At 62.1% G+C, this 17,589-nt stretch overlaps 1 protein-coding gene across 7 annotated transcripts in view; it reads right to left on the bottom strand.

The window, feature by feature from the left end:
• Positions 1-2,645: 2,645 nt before the first annotated feature.
• The window catches only part of grin2db (glutamate receptor, ionotropic, N-methyl D-aspartate 2D, b), a 30,594-nt gene continuing 15,650 nt past the window's right edge, over positions 2,646-17,589 (bottom strand). Inside the window, exons 5-15 of one of the 7 annotated variants that reach the window (XR_015930016.1) lie at positions 17,169-17,283; positions 16,890-17,095; positions 13,103-13,271; positions 12,871-13,024; positions 12,197-12,322; positions 11,294-11,523; positions 10,910-11,070; positions 9,905-10,092; positions 9,588-9,820; positions 4,983-8,642; positions 2,646-4,914 (exon numbers count right to left, since the gene is read on the bottom strand). Coding sequence is in view for 1 of the 7 variants with exons in the window: in XM_088619257.1 (XP_088475383.1) it covers positions 5,985-8,642; positions 9,588-9,820; positions 9,905-10,092; positions 10,910-11,070; positions 11,294-11,523; positions 12,197-12,322; positions 12,871-13,024; positions 13,103-13,271; positions 16,890-17,095; positions 17,169-17,283 (4,240 nt within the window). In the remaining 6 variants the exon portion in view is untranslated. Of the gene's footprint in view, positions 8,643-9,587; positions 9,821-9,904; positions 10,093-10,909; positions 11,071-11,293; positions 11,524-12,196; positions 12,323-12,870; positions 13,025-13,102; positions 13,272-16,889; positions 17,096-17,168; positions 17,284-17,589 lie in introns of all 7 variants that reach the window. The other 6 variants (XR_015930019.1, XR_015930020.1, XR_015930018.1 and 3 more) reach the window with 6 other exon arrangements.

The following is a 17,589-nucleotide window of genomic DNA, read 5'->3' as shown; positions in this document are numbered from 1 at the left end:
CACTGGCTGTGCGTGTCACAGAGTGTATCTATTTATAAATCTCTCTCAGGTTCACCGCAGTGTTCATGTACTGGAGTGTCCAGTCAGTGTGTCTGTATTAACCCCTCTCTCTCTCTCAGTGTAGTGTTCATGTACTGGAGTGTCCAGTCAGTGTGTCTGTATTAACCCCTCTCTCTCTCAGTGCAGTGTTCATGTACTGGAGTGTCCAGTCAGTGTGTCTGTATGAACCCCTCTCTCTCTCTCAGTGCAGTGTTCATGTACTGGAGTGTCCAGTCAGTGTGTCTGTATGAACCCCTCTCCCTCTCAGTGCAGTGTTCATGTACTGGAGTGTCCAGTCAGTGTGTCTGTATGAACCCCTCTCTCTCTCAGTGCAGTGTTCATGTACTGGAGTGTCCAGTCAGTGTGTCTGTATGAACCCCTCTCTCTCTCAGTGCAGTGTTCATGTACTGGAGTGTCCAGTCAGTGTGTCTGTATGAACCCCTCTCTCTCTCAGTGCAGTGTTCATGTACTGGAGTGTCCAGTCAGTGTGTCTGTATGAACCCCTCTCTCTCTCAGTGCAGTATTCATGTACTGGAGTGTCCAGTCAGTGTGTCTGTATGAACCCCTCTCTCTCTCTCAGTGCAGTGTTAATGTACTGGAGTGTCCAGTCAGTGTGTCTGTATTAACCCCTCTCTCTCTCAGTGCAGTGTTCATGTACTGGAGTGTCCAGTCAGTGTGTCTGTATGAACCCCTCTCTCTCTCAGTGCAGTGTTCATGTACTGGAGTGTCCAGTCAGTGTGTCTGTATGAACCCCTCTCTCTCTCAGTGCAGTGTTCATGTACTGGAGTGTCCAGCCAGTGTGTGAGTATGAACCCCTCTCTCTGTCATACTGTACTACGCTATACTGTGTTGTAATGATACTGTACTATAGGACTAGATTACTGTGAGACAGCATAGTGATGTATATACAGTATACTTGTACTTACTGACTCCAGCAGTGCACCCGGTGTAGGTGTTCATGGTGTTCAAGTCAGTATCCTGAGGTTTGTCTTTTCTGTTCATGAGCTCAGGAGTTTAGTAAAGATTGTTGATGTCTGTTGAGACTTGTTTCATCAGTGATTGTGTCAGTGTGGTGTCACTGTGTGAGGGTGTCAGTGTGACTGTGTCAAGAAGCAAACACGCACACTCAGAGAGAGACAGGGGGCACACACACACTCAGAGAGAGACAGGAGGCACAAGCACACTCAGAGAGAGACAGGAAGCACACGCACACGCGCACCCAGAGAGAGACAGGAGGCACAAGCACACTCAGAGAGAGACAGGAAGCACACGCACACACACATTTAGACAGGAAGCACACACACACATTTAGACAGAGAAAGGAAGCACACACACACGCACACGCACACTCAGAGAGAGACAGGGGGCACACGCACACTCAGAGAGACAGGAGGCACACGCACACTCAGAGAGAGACAGGAGGCACACGCAAACTCAGAGACAGGAAGCACACGCACACTCAGAGAGAGACAGGAGGCACACGCACACTCAGAGAGAGACAGGGGGCACAAGCACACTCAGAAAGAGACAGGGGGCACACGCACACTCAGAGAGAGATAGGAGGCACAAGCACACTCAGAGAGAGACAGGAGGCACACTCAGAGAGAGACAGGAAGCACACGCACACTCAGAGAGAGACAGGAGGCACACGCACACTCAGAGAGAGACAGGAAGCACACGCACACTCAGAGAGAGACAGGAGGCACACGCACACTCAGAGAGAGACAGGAAGCACACGCACACTCAGAGAGAGACAGGGGGCACACGCACACTCAGAGAGAGACAGGGGGCACACGCACACTCAGAGAGAGACAGGGGGCACAAGCACACTCAGAGAGATTCAGGAAGCACACGCACACTCAGAGAGAGACAGGGGGCACAGGCGCACTCAGAGAGAGACAGGGGGCACACGCACACTCAGAGAGAGACAGGGGGCACAAGCACACTCAGAGAGATTCAGGAAGCACACGCACACTCAGAGAGAGACAGGGGGCACAAGCACACTCAGAGAGAGACAGGGGGCACAAGCACACCCAGAGAGAGACAGGAGGCACACGCACACTCAGAGAGAGACAGGAGGCACACGCACATTCAGAGAGAGACAGGGGGCACAAGCACACTCAGAGAGAGACAGGAGGCACACGCACACTCAGAGAGAGACAGGGGGCACAAGCACACTCAGAGAGACAGGGGGCACACGCGCACTCAGAGAGAGACAGGGGGCACAGGCGCACTCAGAGAGAGACAGGGGGCACACGCGCACTCAGAGAGAGACAGGAGGCACACGCACACTCAGAGAGAGACAGGAGGCACACGTACACTCAGAGAGAGACAGGAGGCACACGCACACTCAGAGAGAGACAGGGGGCACACACACACTCAGAGAGAGACAGGGGGCACACACACACTCAGAGAGAGACAGGAGGCACACGCACACTCAGAGAGAGACAGGGGGCACAAGCACACTCAGAGAGAGACAGGGGGCACACGCACACTCAGAGAGAGACAGGAAGCACACGCACACTCAGAGAGAGACAGGGGGCACACGCCCATTCAAAGAGAAAGGAGGCACACGTACACACTGAAAGAGAGCCAGGAGGCAGTAGTATTGAAACAGAGCCAGAGTTTATGAATTCTGCTCAGCATGTAAAAACACAGGGATTTGGAATGATGTGGCCAGGAGACAGCAGTCCCAGCTCTCTAGCTACAGTGACATGGTCTGATCCACAGTCAGTACATCATCAGAGGAATAAACCACAGTCTCTACATGGTCTCTCGTTTTTGCTAATTAGAGAAAAGATCAGAGTAGAACAGAGGAGAGTCACAGGGAGAGACAGGTAGGAAGAGCAAGAGAGAGAGACAGGCAATCACAGGCAGGGTTAGATATAATACAGATAAGATTAACATAACTCGATTAAGATAAACAGCTAAAAAGAGCGATACACAGAAAGCTCGATCCAGATAGATTTTTAGTAGGACATTAACAAATAACGCGATCGAAACAGAATCAGCAGGACAGAGGGAGAGTAAAAGACAGAGACAGGAAGAGGGAGAGAGAGAGAGATACAGAGGCGGAGAGAGACAGAATAAGAGAGATTGAGAGAGAAAGAGAAAGTGACACTTGTCAGTGTTGTTTCACAGGCACTATAATGTTTCACAGCTGGAGGAATTAAACTCTAATCTCTACGGCTCTAACACCCAGGTATGCCAATCCTCCATAGATATAGAATCATATTTATATATATATATTTATATATCTAGAAAAAACAATCATTTTATATGAATTTATATCATTTCCAAAAGAGAAGTCACAGTTTGTAAATGCTACATTTGCAAAAAGGGAGGAATTATTTTTCTTGTGTGTGTGTGTGAGCACAAGGGTTCGATATCTTTCTCGCACACACTCGCACGCTCTCTCGCACGCTTGCTGTCTGTGCACTGGGGGGGGGCGCTGTACAGCACCCGCGCACAGTGTGAGTCAGAGTCTCTCTGCTACGGTAAAACACGGCTACATTCAGCTACTGTTAAAATACTAACACAGTGACAGAGGAGATATAGCAAGAAGGAGGTAATCGATCAAAGAGGAGAGAGAAGAGAGAGCAAGAAACAGAAGAAAAAATTCTAATCTGCTACAGGTTGGTTTGATAGATTCAGATTTTCTCTTTCCCAGACGAAATGGCATCATCACAACACTATAGACACCTACACCTGACGACGTCACAGCTCACTGATCCGATTGGAGGAGGGAGGGAAAGGGGGGAGGGGCCAGGACGATGCCAGCGCTGCCACTCGTGTCTCTGATCGGGGGAGAGAGGAGAGGAGAAGGAGAAACAGCCAGTGCCCCAGCCCATGGGGTCAGTCCCAGCTCGGAGGGGCCCGGGTCAACAGCATCATCATTCACTGTTCCGATTGGAGGGGAGCAGAGAGTGGGAGGGGCCAGAGTAGAGACTGCATCATTGTCCGCTGTTCCGATTGGAGGGGAGGAGGGAGTGGGAGGAGCCAGGGTCAACAGTATATCATCGTCCGCTCTTCCGATTGGAGGGGAAGAGAGAGTGGGAGGGGCCCAGGTCAAAATATCATCAACATCCAGTTTCGATTGGAGGAGAGGAGAAAGTGGGAGGGGCCAGGGTCAAGATATCATCAACATCCAGTTTCGATTGGAGGAGAGGAGAGAGTGGGAGGGGCCAGGGTCAAGATATCATCAACATCCAGTTTCGACTGGAGGAGAGGAAAGAGTGGGAGGGGCCAGGGTCAAGCAGCACCAGAAGTAAGAGCAATAGCAGAAGCAGCAGCAGCAGGAACAGAACTTGTAGCTGTAGCAGGGCTGTGTAGTGGTCAGACACTGCTTGCACTGGCAGAGTCGCAGCAGCCTCAGGGAAAACTCCAGCAGTAGCAGTAGAATCAGGATTGTGTCAGTGCCTCTGTGTGGACTGTCAGGGAAGTAGCTGCAGTATCACTTTCAGTTTCTGTTTCAACAGTCCCAGCTTCCACATCCGGTTCAGTATCTTAAACTGGCCTTAGAGAGTCACTATGAGCCTTGGCTTGAGTCACTGACCTCCAGTGCCAGACCAGTGTCTGTGAGAGATCTGTGCCAGACCAGTGTGTGTGTGTGTGAGATCTGTGTGTGACGTCTAGTGCCAGATCAGTGTGTGTGTGTGTGAGATCTGGGTGTGATGTCCAGTGCCAGAGCAGTGTGTGTGAGATCTGTGCCAGACCAGTGTGTGTGAGAGATCTGTGTGTGACGTCCAGTGTCAGACCACTGTGTGTGTGTGTGAGATCTGTGTGTGACGTCTAGTGCCAGAGCAGTGTCTGTGTTAGATCTGTGCCAGACCAGTGTGTGTGTGAGATCTGTGTGTGACGTCCAGTGTCAGACCACTGTGTGTGAGATATCTGTGTGTGACGTCTAGTGCCAGAGCAGTGTCTGTGTTAGATCTGTGCCAGACCAGTGTGTGTGTGAGATCTGTGTGTGACGTCCAGTGTCAGACCACTGTGTGTGAGATATCTGTGTGTGATGTCCAGTGCCATGTGTGTCTCAGGGAGTCTCAGTGTGTCCCAGTGACTCTCAGTGTGTCCCAGTGTGTCCGAGAGAGTTTCAGGGAGTCTCAGTGTGTCCCAGGGAGTCTCAGTGTATCTCAGGGAGTCTCTGGGTGTCCCAGGGAGTCTCCGTGTGTCTCAGTATGTCCCAGGGAGTCTCTGTGTGTCCCAGGGAGTCTCCGTGTGTCTCAGTATGTCCCAGATAGTCTCAGTATGTCCCAGGGAGTCTCCGTGTGTCTCAGTATGTCCCAGATAGTCTCAGTATGTCCCAGGGAGTCTCCGTGTGTCTCAGTGTGTCCCAGGGAGTCTCAGTGTGTCCCAGGGAGTCTCAGTATGTCCCAGGGAGTCTCAGTGTCTAGCTCCTGCCTTGTGTGTCTTTGATCATGTATCTCAGAGGTTCAACCTACAGTATCTCTCCAGGCTGTGTCGTGTGGCCCCTCGCTCTGTGTCCGGCCCCTGTCCCTGGTGGTCCATGCTCGCTCTCTGACTCTGTCCCGGTGGTCCGTGCTCGCTCTCCGACTCCTTCCCCGGTGGACCGTGCTCGCTCTCTGACTCTGTCCCGGTGGTCCGTGCTCGCTCTCTGACTCTGTCCCTGGTGGTCCGTGCTCGCTCTCTGACTCTGTCCCCGGTGGACCGTGCTCGGTCTTCGGCCCCTGTCCGGCCCCTGTCCCTGGTGGTCCGTGCTCGCTCTCCGACTCTGTCCCCGGTGGTCCGTGCTCGCTCTCCAACTCTGTCCCGGTGGTCCGTGCTCGCTCTCTGACTCTGTCCAAGGTGGTCCGTGCTCGCTCTCTGACTCTGTCCCCGGTGGACCGTGCTCGGTCTTCGGCCCCTGTCCGGCCCCTGTCCCCGGTGGTCCGTGCTCGCTCTCCGGCCCCTGGCCCCTCAGAGCCCGCTCTCGGGCCCCTGGCCCCTCAGACCTCGCTCTCCAGGCTGGAGAAGTGCGCGGACCCGCGGCGGGAGCACAGGCTCTTGGCCTTGAGGGGCAGGCGGGGCGAGTAGAAGCGGGGCCGGGGCTGGGGCACGGAGCGCAGTCGCTGGTACTGCAGCCGGGCGCTGCCGGCGGCCCCGGGGGGCCCCGCGGGGGCGGCGGCGGGCGGGGGGGGGCCCCCCGGGTCGGGCGCCCCGGCGCTGAGGTTGGGCTGGCTGCCGGCCCGGGCCTGGGCGGGCGGGGGCGGGGCCGGGTCGGGCGGGCCGCCGGGGCGGGGGGGCAGCAGCAGCTCCTCCTGGCCGCGCGGCGCGGGGGTCCCGCAGGGGCAGCGGCCGCGGGGGTCCCGCTCCCGGGTCCGGGCCTTGGGCCGGGCCTTCCCGCCCGCCGCGCCAGAACCGGAGCCCCTTGCGCGCCTGGGCCCCTTCAGGGGCAGCTTGTCCACGGACCAGTAGCGGCGGGGCGGCGCGGCGGGCAGGGGGGGCCCCGGTGGCCCCGCGCCCCAGCTCGGACCCCCCCCGGACCCCCAGCCCCCCCCTTCCCCCAGCGGGTCGTCCCGGCTGTTGACGCTTCCCCCTTTCTCTCGGGCCGGGTAGGTCCCGAAAAACCAGCCGCCCCCGCCGGGCCCCCCGGCCCCCCCGGGCCCCCCGGGCCCCCCGTCCCAGTACCTCTCGAACTGCCCGAACTCCCCCGAGGACTCTTCCTCCTCCTCCTCCTCCTCCTCCTCCTCCGAGCAGCTGGGCCCCTCCTCCCGCTCGGACCCGGAGCCCAGCGCCGGCGCCCGGCCCCTGCGCCTTCCTCTCTGCGGGCCGCCCCCCTCCTCCTCCTCCTCCTCGCCTTCCTCGTCATCCTCGGTGTCCCACTCGTGGAAGGAGAGCCCCTCCCGAGTCTGGGGGCGCCCCCGGTCGCAGTGCAGCAGCAGGGGCCTCCTCTCGCCGGCGGCCCCCCTGCGGCGGCGGGGGCCCGCGGGGGCCCCTGGCTCGGCGGCCCCGCTCACCCAGAACCTGACGGAGGCGGGGAGCTTGTGCAGGCTGGGGTAGCGCCGGGCGGGGGCCCCGCTCCTGGGGCGCCGGCCGCGGCCCCGGGGCCCCCCCTCCTCCTCCTCCTCCTCCTCCTCCTCGCCCCCGCGCTCCAGGAACTGCCCCGCCAGGGGGGGGTACTCCGGGGGCCGCAGGCCGGAGCCGGCCCCCTCCTCCTCCTCCTCAGGCCGCCTCTTCCTCCTCTTCGTCTTGGGGGTCTTCTTCTTCTTCTTCTTCTTGACCTTCCTCTTCCTCCGCTCCCGCTCCCTCTCCCGCTCCTCCTTCTTCTTCCTCTTCTTCCTCCTCCTCTTCTTCTTCTTCTGCTGCTGCTGCTGCTGCTGCTGCTGCTTCTCCTCCCTCCTCCTCTTCCTCTCCGCGCCCTCGGGCGCCCCGCCGCCCGCGCCCCACCCCTGCCACCATTCCCGCAGCGGGCCGGCTGCCCCCTCGCGCGGCCTCCTGGGCGGGACTGGGGGGGGCAGGGGAGGGGGAGGAAGGGCGCGGGAGCGAGGGGGGGGGGCCGTGGGGTCGTCCCCCAGCAGCAGGCTGGACTCCTCCTCCTCCGCCGCCTCCTCCTCCTCCTCCTCCTCCTCCCGTCGGCCGTGCGACAGCGAGGAGGAGGAGGAGGAGGAGGAGGAGCGCGAGGAGGAGGAGGAGGAGGAAGAGGAGGTGGTCGAGGAGGCGGAGGAGGAGGAGGAGGAGGAGGAGGAGGGGAGGGAGGCGGATGGAGAGGAGAGGTCCGGGGGCGGGGGGGACCGCCGGCCTCGCCTCAGACCCCCCCCCGCCCCGCCCCTGCGCCCCAGGGGGATGATGTTCTCGTACAGGGGCCCCGGGCTGGGGGTCCCCGCCCCCTTCCGGGGCCCCCGCCGCCTCCAGAAGTCCCGGTCCCCGCTGAGGCGAGGCGGCGGGGAGGTGGCGGCGGGGGGCGCCTGGGGGGCCGGGGCCGGGGGCAGGGGGGCCCCCTGCGCCTTGGGCGGCAGCCGGGGGGTCCCCAGAGACTTGGGGGGCTTCCCCGAGCCGCCCCCCCCGCCGTGAGCCTTCTTCTTCCCGTCGGGCCCCTTCTCGGGCGGGTAGTAGCCCCCCGGCGCGGGGGCCGGCGCCGCGTGCCTCTGCCCCGTCTTGGGGGTCTGCGCGCCGCCCGCCTGGGGGTCCCCGCAGGAGCCCAGGCCCTCGGGGTCGATGGGGCCGTAGTAGCGCTTGTAGCCGTCCAGGCCCCCGGCCCCCGCGGCCCCGCCCGCCCCCCAGCTCTGGCCCCCCGCGGGGTAGGGCCCCAGCTCGGCCATCCCACTCCTGACACCAACGGGCTTGGCGGTCCCGGACTTGGGCAGCCGCCAGCGGTCCACCACGGCCAGCCTGCGGTCTGGGCGGGGCAGGAAGGTGGAGCAGGGGAGGGGGGCCCCCAGGAGGGGGGTGCTGGCGGGCCCCAGCGCGCCGCCCAGCGTTAGGGGCGAGCCGGGGAGCAGGGGCGCCTTGTAGGCGGGCTGCTGCGCGGGGAGCTGCTGCTGCGCCGCGGCCGCCGGGCTGCTCATGGGCGCCGTGACGACGGAGTGGGGGGGCTGGTGGTGGGGGGGGGGCGGGGGGCCTTTGCCAGCCGTCTCGTCCTCGAAGCTGCAGCAGCTGTACATGCCCTGGGAGAGGGGGACAGCCGCCGTCAGACAGACCTCTGACCCCCCAGACAGACCTCCCTGTCCTCCTCTCTCCCGTCTCCCTGTCCACCTCTCTCCTGTCTCCCTATCCTCCTCCTCCTCTCTCTCTCCCGTCTCCCTGTCCTCCTCTATCCCGTCTCCCTGTCCTCCCCCTCTCTCTCTCCCGTCTCCCTGTCCACCTCTCTCCCGTCTCCCTGTCCTCCTCCTCCTCTCTCTCTCCCGTCTCCCTGTCCTCCTCTCTCCCGTCTCCCCGTCCTCCTTCTCTCTCTCCTGTCTCCCTGTCCTCTTGCTCTTCCTCCTTCTCTCTCTCCTGTCTCCCTGTCCTCCCTCTCTCTCTCCTCCCTGTCCTCCTCTCTCCCGTCTCCCTGTCCTCCTTCTCTCTCTCCTGTCTCCCTGTCCTCTTCCTCTTCCTCCTCCTCCCTGTCCTCCTCTCTCCCGTCTCCCTGTCCTCCTTCTCTCTCTCCTGTCTCCCTGTCCTCTTCCTCTTCCTCCTCCTCTCTCTCCTGTCTCCCTGCCCTCCCTCTCTCTCCTCCCTGTCCTCCTCTCTCCCGTCTCCCTGTCCTCCTTCTCTCCTCCATGTCCTCCTCTCTCTCCTCCCTGTCCTCCTCCTCCTCTCTCTCCCGTCTCCCTGTCCTCCCTCTCTCCTCCATGTCCTCCTCTCTCTCCTCCCTGTCCTCCTCCTCCTCTCTCTCCCGTCTCCCTGTCCTCCTCCTCCTCTCTCTCCCGTCTCCCTGTCCTCCTCTCTCCCGTCTCCCTGTCCTCCTCCTCTCTCCCGTCTCCCTGTCCTCCTCCTCTCTCTCTCCCATCTCCCTGTCCTCCTCCTCTCTCCCGTCTCCCTGTCCTCCTCCTCTCTCTCTCCCGTCTCCCTGTCCTCCTCTCTCCCGTCTCCCTGTCCTCCTCTCCCCCGAGCCCCGAGCCCCAGCTCACCCTGCTGAAGGCCAGCAGGAAGTCCAGGCGCCCGGAGGGCCCCAGGCAGTGCCTGAGCCGCCAGTAGACCAGGTGCTCCCAGGCGAAGACCAGCAGGCTGAGCCCCATGGCCACCAGCAGCATGTAGAAGACCCCCGCCATGTTGTCGATGTCCAGCTTGCTGCTCATCACCTCGATCTTGTCGTTGTGGCAGATCCCCGACAGCCAGAGGCGCTCCAGCATCTCGATCTCATCTGGGGCACAGAGGGGGGAGAGTGGCGTCACTGGGGGAGTCCGTCTGGAGGGGGGGTGCCTTCTCCTCCGGCCCCGCCTCTCACCGTCGCCCACGAGCTGCAGCAGCACCAGGTCCACGGCGCGTTTCCACCGCGAGCCCTTCTGCAGAGCGATGCCGTAGCCGGTGGTGGCGAAGACCTTGCCCGAGCCGATCGTCATCACCTTGCAGCCCTCGTCCTTGCGGGCCATGTAGTTCAGCACGGCCGCGTCGTAGATGAAGGCGTCCAGCTTCCTGGGGGGGGAGAGGGGGGAGAGGGGGAGTGTCAGGGGCAGATCTGGGATCGGCGTTGGGGTTGGGGCTGAGATAAGGGGTTAGGTGTCATGACTGTTGGTGTTAGCAGTGGGATTAGCAATGGGGTCAGGGATGTGACTAGTGTTGGGGTTAGGGGTGTGACCAGTGTTGGGGTTAGGGGTGTGACCAGTGTTGGGGTTAGTTATGTGTCATCAGTGTTGGGGTTAGCAGTGGGGTTAGCACTGGGGTTAGGGGTGTGACCAGTGTTGGTGTTAGCAGTGGGATTAATTAGGATTGGGGATGGAAGTGTGATTGTGTTGGGGTTAGGGGTGTGACCAGTGTTGGGGTTAGGGGTGTGACCAGTGTTGGTGTTGGCAGTGGGATTAATTAGCATTGGGACTAGAAGTGTGATTGTGTTGGGGTTATGGGTGTAACCAGTGTTGGGGTTAATTATGTGTCATCAGTGTTGGGGTTAGCAGTGGGGTTAGCACTGGGGTTAGGGGTGTCATGACTGTTGGTGTTAGCAGTGGGATTAGCAATGGGGTCAGGGATGTGACTAGTGTTGGGGTTAGGGGTGTGACCAGTGTTGGGGTTAGGGGTGTGACCAGTGTTGGGGTTAGCAGTGGGGTTAGCACTGGGGTTAGGGGTGTGACCAGTGTTGGTGTTAGCAGTGGGATTAATTAGCATTGGGGCTGGAAGTGTGATTGTGTTGGGGTTAGGGGTGTGACCAGTGTTGGGGTGTGATGACTGTTGGTGTCAGCGGTGTGATAAGTATTGGGGTTCAGGGCTGGGCTGACTGGGGGTCAGGATCACGTACCCCGTCTTCAGATTGTTGATGGCCTCCTCCACTCCCCTCTGGTTGTACTTGCCCATGTAGGTGTGCATGTCGGGGTAGTTGCTGCGGATGTTCTTCTCTGTGCTGCCGTTGGGCACCGTGCCGAACTTGAGGGGCGGGTACTGCTCTGTGGGGTGCTGGAACTGCGCGGGGGGTTCGGGGGGGAGACAGGGAGGAGGGGGAGGAGAGGAGTGGTGGTTTGGTCAAGACAACAGGACCACACTGAGCCGTCCAGAGTCAGGAAGGCCCGTTCCAACATCCTTGATTTAAACAAATAAACGGCGTGGCCCACGAGGCACCTCTCCCCTCCGGCCCCAGGGGCTCGTGGGCCTGGCGGTCTCGGTGTCCCGGACAGCGCGCTCGCACCTTGTTGTCGCTCAGCCCGGAGACGGTGTCGATGTACTCCTCCTGGATCATGAAGGCCGCCAGGTTGGCCGTGTAGCTGGCCAGGAAGATGACGGCGAAGAAGGCCCAGACCAGCACCATGATCTTGCTGGTGGTGCCGCGCGGGTTCTCCACCGGCACCGAGTTGTTGAACACCAGGGCCCACAGCAGCCAGATGGACTTACCGATGGTGAACTTGGAGCCGCCGGCCCCTGGGAGAGAGGACAGGGGACAGGCCAGGATCAGTACTGGTATAGAGTATAGTGTACTGCCACTGCCCTGAGACAGAGGAGTATCGTGTACTGGCACTGCCCTGAGACAGAGGAGGAGTATAGTGTACTGGCACTGCCCTGACACAGAGGAGTATAGTGTACTGTCACTGCCCTGAGACAGAGGAGTATCGTGTACTGGCACTGCCCTGAGACAGAGGAGGAGTATAGTGTACTGGTACTGGCCTGAGACAGAGGAGTATAGTGTACTGGCACTGGCCTGAGACAGAGGAGGAGTATAGTGTACTGGTACTGGCCTGAGACAGAGGAGTATAGTGTACTGGCACTGGCCTGAGACAGAGGAGGAGTATAGTGTACTGGCACTGCCCTGAGACAGAGGAGGAGTATAGTGTACTGCCACTGCCCTGAGACAGAGGAGGAGTATAGTGTACCGCCACTGCCCTGAGACAGAGGAGGAGTATAGTGTACTGGCACTGCCCTGAGACAGAGGAGGAGTATAGTGTACTGGCACTGCCCTGAGACAGAGGAGGAGTATAGTGTACTGGCACTGCCCTGAGACAGAGGAGGACTATAGTGTACTGGCACTGCCCTGAGACAGAGGAGGAGTATAGTGTACTGGCACTGCCCTGAGACAGACAGGCACAGTCGGACTCACGTTTCCCACTCTGCAGGCTGCGGTTGTACCCCACTGGGCTGAAGAACTCAAAGATGAAGACTGTTACCGCGACAACCGTCAGACACATGACGAACATCATCACCCAGACTGCCGGACTGTAGGGCTCTGGGGAGACAGGACAGAGCATGGCCACGTCAAGCAACCCCAGCCCCCCGAAACTGACACCAGCCCCCTGAAACTGACACCAGCCCCTGTCCCCAAAACCGACACCAGCCCCCCGAAACCGACACCAGCCCCCCGAAACTGACACCAGCCCCTGTCCCCAAAACCGACACCAGCCCCCTGAAACTGACACCAGCCCCCCGAAACTGACACCAGCCCCTGTCCCCAAAACTGACACCAGCCCCCCGAAACCGACACCAGCCCCCCGAAACCGACACCAGGCCCCCGAAACCGACACCAGCCCTCCGAAACCGACACCAGCCCCCGAAACTGACACCAGCCCCCTGAAACTGACACCAGGCCCCCGAAACCGACACCAGCCCCTGTCCCCAAAACTGACACCAGCCCCCTGAAACCGACACCAGCCCCCGAAACCGACACCAGCCCCCTGAATCCAATACCAGCCCCCAGAAACTGACACCAGCCTCCCGAAACCAAGCCCAGCCCCCGAAACTGACACCAGCCCCCCGAAACCAAGCCCAGCCCCTCACCCAGGAAGGCGGAGGGCGAGACGGTGCCGTTGCTGCGGGAGACCATGACGCTGATGCCCGTCTCCACGAAGGGCACCGAGAAGTCCACCACCTCCGACCTCTCCTCGTTGATGGTCAGGGAGCCGATGGCCATGTCCGCCCGCTTGTACACCACCTGCGGACGAGAGGGCGCTCAGACGGGGCCGAGCGGGGGCGCGGGGCGCGGGGCGCGGGGCGCGGGGGGCACACTCACCTCTCCCACCATGCCGTTCCACACCCCGTCGATCATCTTGCCATGCTTCCCATTGGTCACCAGGTAGAGGTCGTAGGTGAAGCCCACCATCCGGGCCAGACGCTTCAGGATGTCGATGCAGAAGCCCTTACAGCACTGCTTCATGGGAACGACCCCCTCCACCAGCACACTGAGACACAGAGAGAGAGGGGTCACCCCCGGACACCCCTCCACCAGCACACCGAGACACAGAGAGAGAGGGGTCACCCCGGGACACCCCTCCACCAGCACACCGAGACACAGAGTGAGAGGGGTCACCCCGGGACACCCCTCCACCAGCACACTGAGACACAGAGAGAGAGGGGTCACCCCGGGACACCCCTCCACCAGCACACTGAGACACAGAGAGAGAGGGGTCACCCCGGGACACCCCTCCACCAGCACACCGAGACACAGAGAGAGAGGGGTCACCCCGGGACACCCCTCCACCAGCACACCGAGACACAGAGAGAGAGGGGTCACCCCGGGACACCCCTCCACCAGCACACTGACACAGAGAGAGAGGGGTCACCCCGGGACACCCCTCCACCAGCACACCGAGACACAGAGAGAGAGGGGTCACCCCCGGACACCCCTCCACCAGCACACCGAGACACAGAGAGAGAGGGGTCACCCCGGGACACCCCTCCACCAGCACACTGACACAGAGAGAGAGGGGTCACCCCGGGACACCCCTCCACCAGCACACCGAGACACAGAGAGAGAGGGGTCACCCCGGGACACCCCTCCACCAGCACACCGAGACACAGAGAGAGAGGGGTCACCCCGGGACACCCCTCCACCAGCACACCGAGACACAGAGAGAGAGGGGTCACCCCGGGACACCCCTCCACCAGCACACCGAGACACAGAGAGAGAGGGGTCACCCCGGGACACCCCTCCACCAGCACACTGAGACACAGAGAGAGAGGGGTCACCCCGGGACACCCCTCCACCAGCACACCGAGACACAGAGAGAGAGGGGTCACCCCGGGACACCCCTCCACCAGCACACCGAGACACAGAGAGAGAGGGGTCACCCCGGGACACCCCCCCACCAGCACACCGAGACACAGAGAGAGAGGGGTCACCCCGGGACACCCCTCCACCAGCACACCGAGACACAGAGAGAGAGGGGTCACCCCGGGACACCCCTCCACCAGCACACTGACACAGAGAGAGAGGGGTCACCCCGGGACACCCCTCCACCAGCACACTGACACAGAGAGAGAGGGGTCACCCCGGGACACCCCTCCACCAGCACACTGACACAGAGAGAGAGGGGTCACCCCGGGACACCCCTCCACCAGCTCACTGTGACACAGAGAGAGAGGGGTCACCCCGGGACACCCCTCCACCAGCACACCGAGACACAGAGAGAGAGGGGTCACCCCGGGACACCCCTCCGCCAGCACACCGAGACACAGAGAGAGAGGGGTCACCCCGGGACACCCCCCCGCCAGCACACCGAGACACAGAGAGAGAGGGGTCACCCCGGGACACCCCTCCACCAGCACACCGAGACACAGAGAGAGAGGGGTCACCCCGGGACACCCCTCCACCAGCACACCGAGACACAGAGAGAGAGGGGTCACCCCGGGAGACCCCTCCACCAGCACACCGAGACAGAGAGAGAGGGGTCACCCCGGGACACCCCTCCACCAGCACACCGAGACACAGAGAGAGAGGGGTCACCCCCGGGACACCCCTCCACCAGCACACCGAGACACAGAGAGAGAGGGGTCACCCCGGGACACCCCTCCACCAGCACACTGACACAGAGAGAGAGGGGTCACCCCGGGAGACCCCTCCACCAGCACACTGACACAGAGAGAGAGGGGTCACCCCGGGACACCCCTCCACCAGCACACTGACACAGAGAGAGAGAGGGGTCACCCCGGGACACCCCTCCACCAGCACACCGAGAGAGAGAGGGGTCACCCCGGGACACCCCTCCACCAGCACACTGAGACACAGAGAGAGAGGGGTCACCCCGGGACACCCCTCCACCAGCACACCGAGACACAGAGAGAGAGGGGTCACCCCGGGACACCCCTCCACCAGCACACTGACACAGAGAGAGAGGGGTCACCCCGGGACACCCCTCCACCAGCACACCGAGACACAGAGAGAGAGGGGTCACCCCGGGACACCCCTCCACCAGCACACTGACACAGAGAGAGAGGGGTCACCCCGGGAGACCCCTCCACCAGCACACCGAGACACAGAGAGAGAGGGGTCACCCCGGGACACCCCTCCACCAGCACACCGAGACACAGAGAGAGAGGGGTCACCCCGGGACACCCCTCCACCAGCACACTGACACAGAGAGAGAGGGGTCACCCCGGGACACCCCTCCACCAGCACACTGACACAGAGAGAGAGGGGTCACCCCGGGACACCCCCCCACCAGCACACCGAGACACAGAGAGAGAGGGGTCACCCCGGGACACCCCTCCACCAGCACACCGAGACACAGAGAGAGAGGGGTCACCCCGGGACACCCCTCCACCAGCACACTGACACAGAGAGAGAGGGGTCACCCCGGGAGACCCCTCCACCAGCACACTGACACAGAGAGAGAGGGGTCACCCCGGGACACCCCTCCACCAGCACACTGACACAGAGAGAGAGAGGGGTCACCCCGGGACACCCCTCCACCAGCACACCGAGAGAGAGAGGGGTCACCCCGGGACACCCCTCCACCAGCACACTGAGACACAGAGAGAGAGGGGTCACCCCGGGACACCCCTCCACCAGCACACCGAGACACAGAGAGAGAGGGGTCACCCCGGGACACCCCTCCACCAGCACACTGACACAGAGAGAGAGGGGTCACCCCGGGACACCCCTCCACCAGCACACCGAGACACAGAGAGAGAGGGGTCACCCCGGGACACCCCTCCGCCAGCACACCGAGACACAGAGAGAGAGGGGTCACCCCGGGACACCCCTCCACCAGCACACCGAGACACAGAGAGAGAGGGGTCACCCCGGGACACCCCTCCACCAGCACACTGACACAGAGAGAGAGGGGTCACCCCGGGACACCCCCCCACCAGCACACTGACACAGAGAGAGAGGGGTCACCCCGGGACACCCCTCCACCAGCACACTGACACAGAGAGAGAGGGGTCACCCCAGGACACCCCCCCACCAGCACACTGACACAGAGAGAGAGGGGTCACCCCGGGACACCCCTCCACCAGCACACCGAGACACAGAGAGAGAGGGGTCACCCCGGGACACCCCCCCACCAGCACACCGAGACACAGAGAGAGAGGGGTCACCCCGGGACACCCCCCCGCCAGCACACTGACACAGAGAGAGAGGGGTCACCCCGGGACACCCCCCCGCCAGCACACTGACACAGAGAGAGAGGGGTCACCCCGGGACACCCCTCCACCAGCACACTGACACAGAGAGAGAGGGGTCACCCCGGGACACCCCTCCACCAGCACACCGAGACACAGAGAGAGAGGGGTCACCCCGGGACACCCCCCCACCAGCACACCGAGACACAGAGAGAGAGGGGTCACCCCGGGACACCCCTCCACCAGCACACTGACACAGAGAGAGAGGGGTCACCCCGGGACACCCCTCCACCAGCACACTGACACAGAGAGAGAGGGGTCACCCCGGGACACCCCTCCACCAGCACACTGACACAGAGAGAGAGGGGTCACCCCGGGACACCCCCCCGCCAGCACACCGAGACACAGAGAGAGAGGGGTCACCCCGGGACACCCCCGCGCGTCGCCGCGGTTACCTGGCGTTGAGGGGGCGCCGGCAGGGCACGGAGTCGCGGATGCAGGTGCCGCTGGCGGGGTCGGCGGGCTCCACGATGACGAAGGGCCGCTCCTCCAGGGTGACCACCCGCAGGTGCTGGGCGTCGTCGGGGGGCTGCAGGAAGGGGCCGTAGCGGGACCAGGGCGGGTAGCGCAGGCGCAACACGCCGCCCTCCCACGAGCCCACCTGCGGGCGCAGACGGCACAGGTCAGCGGGCCGAGCCGCGCGCGGGGGCGCCGAGCCGGGCGGCCACACGCACCTCCTCCCAGCCGCGGCCGGGGTGGTAGGAGATGACGTCCAGCGAGGGGTTGGCCAGGTAGCCCTCGCCGTTGAAGGAGTAATCCCGGCCCCCCAGGGTGATGTTGCTGAAGTACCTGGGGGAGCAGAGCAGAGCACAGGGGTCACAAGAGCACGGGGGTCACAAGAGCACGGGGTTCACAAGAGCACAGGGGTCACAAGAGCACAGGGGTCACAAGAGCACGGGGGTCACAAGAGCACGGGGGTCACAAGAGCACGGGCACCGCTCCCGCAGGAGTGTGGACAGGTGTTCCCGCAGGTGTGTGGACAGGAGTGTGGACAGGAGTGTGGACAGGTGTGCGGACAGCAGTGTGGACAGGAGTGTGGACAGGTGTGTGGACAGGTGTGTGGACAGCAGTGCGGACAGGTGTGTGGACAGGTGT

This window comes from Lepisosteus platostomus, chromosome 25 (genome assembly GCF_059453375.1).
Source record: "Lepisosteus platostomus isolate fLepPlt1 chromosome 25, fLepPlt1.hap1, whole genome shotgun sequence".
Taxonomy (NCBI): Eukaryota; Metazoa; Chordata; class Actinopteri; order Semionotiformes; family Lepisosteidae; genus Lepisosteus; species Lepisosteus platostomus.
Note: the sequence above shows the minus strand (reverse complement) of the source record. Positions and strands in the feature narration are given on the sequence as shown.